The sequence below is a fragment of the Motacilla alba genome, chromosome 13 (assembly GCF_015832195.1).
Source record: "Motacilla alba alba isolate MOTALB_02 chromosome 13, Motacilla_alba_V1.0_pri, whole genome shotgun sequence".
Taxonomy (NCBI): Eukaryota; Metazoa; Chordata; class Aves; order Passeriformes; family Motacillidae; genus Motacilla; species Motacilla alba.
The window spans coordinates 6,690,205-6,698,976 of record NC_052028.1 but is presented as its reverse complement, the minus strand read 5'-3'; the positions used below and the strand labels follow the sequence as shown (position 1 = coordinate 6,698,976).

General features: G+C 42.3%; 1 protein-coding gene across 3 annotated transcripts in view; it reads left to right on the top strand.

Moving 5' to 3' along the window:
* Window positions 1–5,436: 5,436 nt before the first annotated feature.
* GABRA1 (gamma-aminobutyric acid type A receptor subunit alpha1) overlaps window positions 5,437–8,772 on the top strand; it is a 41,342-nt gene continuing 38,006 nt past the window's right edge. The window contains exons 1-2 of one of the 3 annotated variants that reach the window (XM_038149805.1): window positions 5,437–5,847; window positions 8,088–8,175. In XM_038149805.1, coding sequence (XP_038005733.1) covers window positions 8,102–8,175 — 74 coding nt within the window. In that variant the 5' untranslated portion in view covers window positions 5,437–5,847; window positions 8,088–8,101. The other 2 variants (XM_038149806.1, XM_038149807.1) reach the window with 2 other exon arrangements.

The window sequence follows — 8,772 nt, the reverse complement described above, 5'->3', positions numbered from 1 at the left end:
GGATTCGGAAATGTTTGGCTGAGAAGGGATGGATTTAAACCTGTTTTAAGCATTTATCTGAATATAGATTGAGATATTCTGACTCTACAACTTTTAGTTCAATCAAAGGCAAGTATTTATAGAAGGACAGGTGATCTGAAGTTTTTCTTAAAGATTTTTTGTTAATTTTTTAAAATATATATATTTTTTCTTTCTGTAAATATTTATTTCAACTTATTCCCATTCCTTTCATAGTCACTAATTTTCCTTATCCTGTAATAATCAGTATCAAGGACTTAATGCACTAAACATTGTATGGTTTGATAATTTTTTTCAAGGAAAGAAGTGCAGGCATTCAAGAATTTTGAGTAATCTAGAACTTCTCCTTTCCCAGATTTTTGTCTTATCCAAATTTAGGAAAAAATCATCAATATTGTTACTTAAGAAACTGTGAAGACACAGGTGAATTCACTGGTCCATAGGAACATGAACACTCATCAAGTATATCAAACTGCAAGTCATCCTTCTAAGGTCTGAGTGCTAAACAAATCTTCTCTTCCATCTGCAGAGCAGGAAGGACAGTAAGCCACAAAATTATTTACTTGTTTTGGAAGTATAAGTGATTGACACACCAGGATGGCAGGAGTCCTCTCCTTGCTTTCTGTGGGGAGAGCTGCCTGGCTGTTTAAGGACAGCTGATCTTGTCCTGTGAAGGCTCCAGGGAACTGCAGAGCTCTAGTCGAGACTTCACCTCAGCAGCAGCAGTGAGAGTGAGGGCAGGAGATAACCCCATATGGTGCTTGCATTCCACTGCAGATAAATCCAGCTGCTGGAGGAGAATCCTCCTGACAAAGATCTCAGCAATGATCACCACTGCATTTGCAAGTCTCCTGTAATCCCCAAAAGCTCCCAGCTGTGACCTTTGTTCTTTTTGGTGTTTTTTTTTTTTTTTTTTTTTTTCAAATTCCACAATGGGTTTTTTAGAAAATAGATTAATTTTCCATTCTTCCTTACTGCAATGAAATAAGAAATCCTATTATTATTTAGGGAAGAATCCTCCACTTTTGGCTTTAGGGATTAAACTTTGTGGTGATGTTTGGCAACAGCATGGCAAGGCATAATTAATTGTTGCCTCTGTGGATTAGAAAATCTGAGAAACTTGTCAGTATCTGGGTTTTCTGTTTGAAATACTGTACTCAAAGTCTTTAAAACTCAAGAGACTATCATCATCTCTAAGTTTCTGGGCATCAGCTATTTTTTCTCCTTATTCCATTTTTAATAGATAATGGGTTCAAAGAAGTGCTACTTCCAATTTTCACACAGTTCTAGAAAGAAACATATTTAATGGACATTGTAAATGGGACTGACACTCTGAAAAGAGTGCAACTTGTTTTGATGAAGGTTCTCAGTTGCATTTCCCTGAAAGTTTCTAGTCTTTTTTTCTCTATCTAATTTTTTGAAGAGGAAAGATATGATGAATAAAACTTTATTTTAAAATGAAAGAGGCATGAAAAGAATGAACTTTTTTATATATCAACACTTGTCTTTTACAAAAACAAAACAAAACAAAAATCCACCACTAAGTGACAAGTATATGTCCTATTTTCTTTACTGTGGCTATAAATTAAAAGGGGAAAAAATTAAGCCACTAAATTTTTTTATGTCTACTAAAATGTTAACAACTGTGCTTTTGATATATTACTGAAACACATTAAAATAGAAATCAAATTGGAGTCATATATTTTACAAAATATTTCCATTTAATCACACAAGCAGGACTTGTAAATAACAGAGCTCAAAGCTTTGGAGCAGATGGTCTTTCTGTTTTAATTCTTCATCTGATCTGCTGTATGCCAGTAAATCTCTGAGTTTCATTTGCTTTATTCAAATCCCTTGGCTATTCAGGACACATTGTGTCAAAGCGTTCTGCTATGGAATTTCAGTTCTTTTATATATTCCTAAACTAAAATAAAACATATGTATATTTTGCCTACACAAAGAAAAAGATGATAAAAACCACAAGACTGAAAAAATATATTCTTTCCAGGTGACCTATTTAAATACTATATATATGTATATGAATATATACCAAAGGAATAGGCCAGACTTCAAAAAGTGCTTACTAGAAATTTAAAAGCAAAAATAGTTCTAACTATGCTGAGAATCCTTCTCTAAGTCAATTTTAATCCATTATTTAATAAACTTATTTTACCAAATTAGAATTCAATTGGTTTAACTTCACTGCTACTAATCACTTGCACTAACATCAGGGTTCAAAGCATTGCACAGAGCTGTGCCAGGCTCACTTTGGCTGACTGTTTATATTTAATCATATCGTTTATAAAGGATATAGTTCTACATTCCCATGTAACATGAAAGGCATGAACTCTTTTTAAAAACTTTATGGAATCATAAAGCTGGCTTGAAAAAAACACACCTGCCTGACATCTTCCTTTTCTAAATGTGACTGTAAAACTGCAGAGATGCACATCACCTAATACTGAGCTACCTGGAGACGTGTGTTCAAAGGCATCTTTCCTTCCTCATTTGAACAATTTGTTCAGGAATGAAATCATATGACCCTAAGACTCACTGGTACTGTGCACATTCCTAAATATAGCTTGAGATTTTAAACTACATTCTCTTAAGTTAGGTGCCTGAAATCCACAGATAGACATATCTGATAAATACATTACCCCTAGTTGTGTTTGGATTAGGTCAGAGGAATTCAGATGGAAAAGGGAAAAAGTAAGAATTGCAAGACACTTAGCTTTTTTCCTTCAAAAGAGCACTTTTGCTGGTAAAAACAATTTGTATTTTCTTTTCTTTTTTAAAGCAGTTGTTTTGATGACACAACCCATAAAACAGCCTATTTGTTTGATTACATCCAAATATTTTTAGCGTTTACTATGGAATGACATGATAACTGCAATAACAGCTTTTGAAAGGAAAAGATAAAATCTGGGTTACATGTGAGCACTGATGGACAGGAATCTCAGCCATGGAGGAAAAATAGTTTTGTCCTACTTTCTGAGCAGATGCGAATTAGAGAGAGAATGAGCAACTTCCAATTTTAGGTCAATATTTTCACCCAATAAGAACTCAGGAAAACATAAAATCCTTTGGCACACAGCAATTGTGTCCATGGAGGCAAAAAGGTGAAGAACATCATGTGAAACCCTTGCCACTTTAGTAAACTAAAACCAGTTGCCATTGTTTATATACTAATTAAAATAAGTCAGGAAAACTACAGGATGCAAGGCTATGTCTCATGGGCTCTGAAACTGCTGCAGCTTTCCAGTTGCTCAGCTTTCAGGGCACAGAGGTAGATGAATCCCTGTCCATTCAATCACCCACCTTTCAGCCCGTCTTTCTGTCCAGCTGCCTATGACAAACACAGAGCAAACATACTTACAACCTCTTTGGTCATGAATAATGAAGGACAAAATGAAATATCAAAGCTATGTTGAATATTTGATTATTTTTGTAAATATATATTATTCATCTAGAGAAAATAGTTTAAAGTCATTCTAAGAATGTAATCAATGACTTATTGACAGGGGAAGGGATCTCGGTGGTTTTAAAGCCACAAAATGACCATGTACTTCAATAAAAATCCATTCTGTTGCTTTTGTAAACTCAGCTGAGTTCACCTTGGTTTACTTGTTGCTTAAGCAAAGCTCTCTCGTGCTTCAGTGGAAGAACAAAAACAGTAAATTGTGTTAGCTAAGAGCAAATTAAGGTGAAGACTTCGCATATCTGAAAAAATCCCTCTAGCCACTAAGACTATGTCTATGCAATAGTGATTTGAAAAGTTGCTTATAATTTCCTTGGGAAGTGGGTAGGTTTTTCTGTTCCCTACTTTTCTGTGCACTGCTAGCAGCCTTGAATCAAAATGAGATGAACCACATTGGAAATGCCAAGAAGCACAAAGCACAAAGTCCATTGCAAGCTTTTAAAATAACCTGTGGCTATTCAGTGGCTGATCATAATGACTGGGTAACTTGGTGCACCAGGGGACTTTGATAAACAAAATTTCAGTTTTCTGTATGCTTAGGGACATCATTGCAATGTTTGGACTGTTATATCAGGCACTTATCCAAAATGACTGCCACCTTGGAAATTATTGCCAGCCTTAGCTATGAATGTCATTGGTTTCTTGGGTCAAATCAAAACCTTCTTGTGCTGTTACAAATAGATCATGCATTTCATGAGGATGCACAGAATGTGCAATATTTCACTTAAAAAACTGGATAAAGCTTGCAACAGATAACTGTAATATAATATATCAGTTAATGTAAGATATCAGTTCATGTTATCTCTGACAAGATATATGGATTTTGATCTTCCTTGGAGCAGCATCATAGGAAGGAAGAGAAACTGAATCAGTGATGGCGTTGAAAGGAGAAGAGGGAAAGCAGATGGTATTTCAAATCCAGTAGGTGCATATGATATAAGGAAATTTTTTTTCACCCCACAGATGCTGGTAGTGCTTTATAAGGAAGGGCTACTGTTGACGAAGGACTTCATTTTATCTTCACATTACCAGAGCAAGGACAGCTGACCAGGCTGTGCCCGTGGCAGCAGTGCCTGATACCTCTGCAGAAGGCTTGGAGCTGCTGAAAGGCGCCTCGAGCTAAAGGCACGGCAGCCTGCGCTGGGCAGGTGAGCGCTGCCTGCGTTCCCCGCGCACCGACACCTCCCGGACCTGATGCGTGCAACTTTCTCCTTGCTCTCCGCACGAGTGCCGGCGCCCGCGGGGCTCGCCCGGCTCGCTCCCGTCTGAGGGGAGGAGGTGCGGACGGGGTGAAAGTGACGTTCGTGTGGGGCAGGACCGTGCCCCCCGTCCCCGCGGCTGGGGCAGGGCAGGGCAGGGCAGGGCCACGGCGGAGCTCCCCCGCCGGGAGCGAGCCGGGCGCTCCGCGGGCTCTGCGATGCCCGGTGCCCGGCGGGGCCCCGGGGGACAGCGGGACAGTGGCAGGGGCTGGCAGCCCCCGAGCCCAGCCCTCGGCCGAGCCCCGGCACCGCGCCGGGCAAACGCGGGACCTGCCGGCTCAAGGCGTGTGGAAGTGGGGGACAGGCGCCCGCTCCTGCAGCCGATCTCCTACGGGGCTCGCCCAAAATGCGTGTTACCTGCGTTTAATTAGTATTGCACAGCATCTCTGTGCCCGTCTGCTCACAGCCGCGGTCTGCCGCTGGTCCCTATAGGTACATACAGTCTATAGGCACACGCGCGCAGTGCTGCATCCTCTACACCCCTGGCCAGCCTTCATTCATATTTATGCCGCGACTAAATATCCGATCAAAGGTTGAACGCTAACGCAGATCGGTTATATTTTTAATGTACGACCCTTAAAATAGACTGTTTTGTAAACTGCGAGTGTCTAAAGATGCTCAGCGCAGCCTCCCCCGGCCGCGCAGCCTCCCCCCCAGTAATAATAATGCTGCAGATTGTAGAAGGATTTGAGTCTGCAGCCAGAGAGAAAGGGATTAGGGCGAGAGCACTGGAAGTTAAATTGTGCTGCATATAAAAAATGGGCGGATTGGTCTCTAGATGAGAGCTTGGTACCACCTTCCTTTCTAAAATAAAATCTCTCTGGCATGAAGTCACAGCCTATTTCACATCCGGTTTACCCTGGGACGTATTACTACTGTCTTGGTAAAGAGAAAGCTTTTGTTGTATAGCGGCGGTCGGAATATTGGGAAGAGAAATTTGGGTGCTGAGCCCGGAGGAGCGGAGCAGCGGCGGCGATGGCCGAGGCGGAGTGAGCGGCGGAGCCGGAGCCGCGCAGCCTCCGCGCCGGCGGGCGGGCACCCGGCAGGGCAGCGCCGGGCAGCGGCGCCGCGGACCCGCGCCCGAGGGCTCCGGTAAGGGCGGCTGCTGGCTCGCACCCCCGGGCACACGCGGGCACACGCGGACACACGGACACACACGGACACACGCCCGCAGCCCTCCGGGCGCTCCCGGCTGCGGGCACCGCGTCCAGGAGCGCGGGCGGCTCCTCTCCTCTCTGTCCGCAGGTACCGCCGGATCGGGGTGATTTTTTCCTCTATCCCTCCAGCTTGAAAATCCGCAGCGATCGATGGGCATTGTCAATTATCTTATTTATTTATTTTTTAGCGCGGACTGATTTCCGCCGGTCCCTCGCAGAAGGGTTTTGGGTTTGGGTTTTTCCCTCCCGCGGGCGCGGTGGGAGGGGTGGATGCTCCGGGCCGGGGGATGCAAAGTTGAAATGCCGGGAGGAAAACAAGTCTCGATTTAAGTCTCCGAGAGGAGCAAATCTCTCAGAGTGAGTCAAAATGCATCAAAATGCCCCCCTTTTACCCCCGATTTTGTTTTTAGTCTTCCCCCCCCCCTTTTTTTTTTTTTTTTTTTTTTTTTTTTTCCAGTGGGCGCTGCTGAAACGCTCCCAGGAGCGTGGCTCTTGCTCCCATTTTGAATGGGAGAACCGGCGCTGGTTTCTCAGGCGGTGCGGGTAGGGGAGGCCGGGGGCTGCTGGGCTTTAACGCTCATTCAAAGCCTGAATTAACATTTGCTTTTTCCAGCTGCAAGAAACTTTCCTTCTTCGGGATTTATTGTGCCTGGATGGGTTTATCGAAGCAGGGGGTGGTGTTGGGAGAAGGGGAGCGAGCGTGAAGCTCAACAGATCAAAATAGTTCAGAATAATTCACTTTCTGTTCTTCATCTCGAGAAGCATTTTACAAAGGCAGAAGTTGGCAGGACCGGGAGAAGGTGATTTTTGAAGCCACAGATGTTGTCTTTCCTTTTGAAAAGGGGCTGATTATAGGGCAAGTTAGGATGCAGTGTCGTCCCTGAAGATCTTTAGCCACACTTTCCTGCCACAGCCAGCTCGTTCCTATCCAGTTAGGTTAGCTCAGCCCCATTCAATGCATATCTATAATGACTATAAACGCATTAATTATGTCTCATTGCTTACATACCACTCTGTAACGGTATTTTATTGATTTAAATTGTTCCTGAGAGTGTGCAGTGAATTGGGGGAGCTTTATTTAAAGCTACAACAACATTTCTATGAACAGTGCTTCATTTTCTCTGGCATGTAAAAACCCCTCCAATTCACTCTTGGGGGAAAACAGAGGCTTCGTATTTGTTAACCTTACTTATGTAATGAATCCTAAAAATCGACTGTATTCCAGCACACTTTGAATTGATATGTAAAGAGACCTGCAACATCTCCTGGGCAATTAGTTGAATCTGTAGCACTGATGCCACAAATATCAGCTGACTTTTTATTTTATAGTTTATTAGAAAGCAGAAGAAACTTTCTGAGTTGTGTTACTTACTCAAAGGTAAACTGAGAGTAACTCAGTGAAGTCTGGAGAGAGTACTGGAGATGTTTGGAGAGGAGGAGAAAGCTGCTAATGCAGAAACATTTCCTAGCAGCATTCAGAGACTGGTAGAGATTTAGGAGATAGTGTGTAGGTTGTCAGCACATGGTTTCATTATGAATTGTGCTCTTTAGCCCTAAAGTGTGTCTGTGCAGCAGCAGATCATCAAGTTATTCTGCTCATTTTAGTCCTTTTCTGATGCTGTATTTCAGGGAAGAGGAGGATTGTTGTATCTTTAGAAGAAAGTTGCTTCCATCACACCAAAGCAGAGCAGTGGTTGTGAGGAAAGCACCACTCTCCTCAGTCACACCACCACACACTGACACCTTCCCAGAGGTTTGGAAGGGCTCAGGCTGGTTGAAGTCAAACAAAAAAGGCAATTACACTTGGTTATCTGGAGATGCAATGGAGGTGCCTTGACACACTTTCAATCCAGGGGGAAACTGAGTAAGAATTGCCACAGAGTTTGGGGACAGCAGCTTTTACTTGTAATTGTTTTTGCTAAAGTTCAAGAGCAGTGCGTAAAGAGTACACCCTCACCACAAAATAAACTGCATCCTCGGTCTGTGGGTCTAAAAGTAAAAGGTAACCTGGAGAACAACCAAGGCCATGCACCCTTATTCAGAATGGCATCAGCTCTACTGCTTGTGAGGTCATTTCCTGACATCAAATTATTCTGCACAAATTTCCAATGCCAGATTTTTTTCACCTAATACCTGTTTTAATGTGGGGGATGTTAATGGTTATTTTCCTTCTAGTTTCAGAGTCCACCATGAAGAGATTCCTGGTGCTTTGTGACTGCCTCTGGGCCTGGAGCCTCCTCCTGAATGCACTGACTGAAAGAAGGTGGGGAGATATTTTTTAATGCACCAACATATTTTAAGAGCCTTTAATTTATTGTAGCAGCATAAGACACAGACTGCATGGGCTGCACTATCATTTAGTGTATTGGGGCAAGTTAATCCCTGTTCAAGTCCCAGCTAAATCTAAGTGAAGTTTAAAAGAAAGCTACAATTTGTTTGCTTGAAACTTTTTTGTTCAATATGGTGAAGAGAATAAGCAAAAGCTTTCTGAAAACAAATTGAAACTAATCTACCTCTTAAACACCTGTGCATTTTTTTTCTATTCTTACATAATGGCTTCTCAGAAATACAAGTTTCTTCAGAGGGGAAAGAAGTATAATAAAGGGTTATTTTAAATCTAATTTATGCACTTTCAGTGACTTTATTGTGCCTGCAAGCAGAGGCATAATTTAACTTCTTTGTCGGTCAGGGCTGTGTGCTGAGTTAGTTGTATTGAGAATCTGAGTAGACCTTCCTGCTGAAGGGAGATTGCTTGCATGAAGAAGAATTTGTAAGCTCAAAGCCCATGACAGTTAGGTTTGAAAGACAAATCTGCACTGAGTATTTCTGAAATATTTGTTGCAATCATAATCTAAAAATA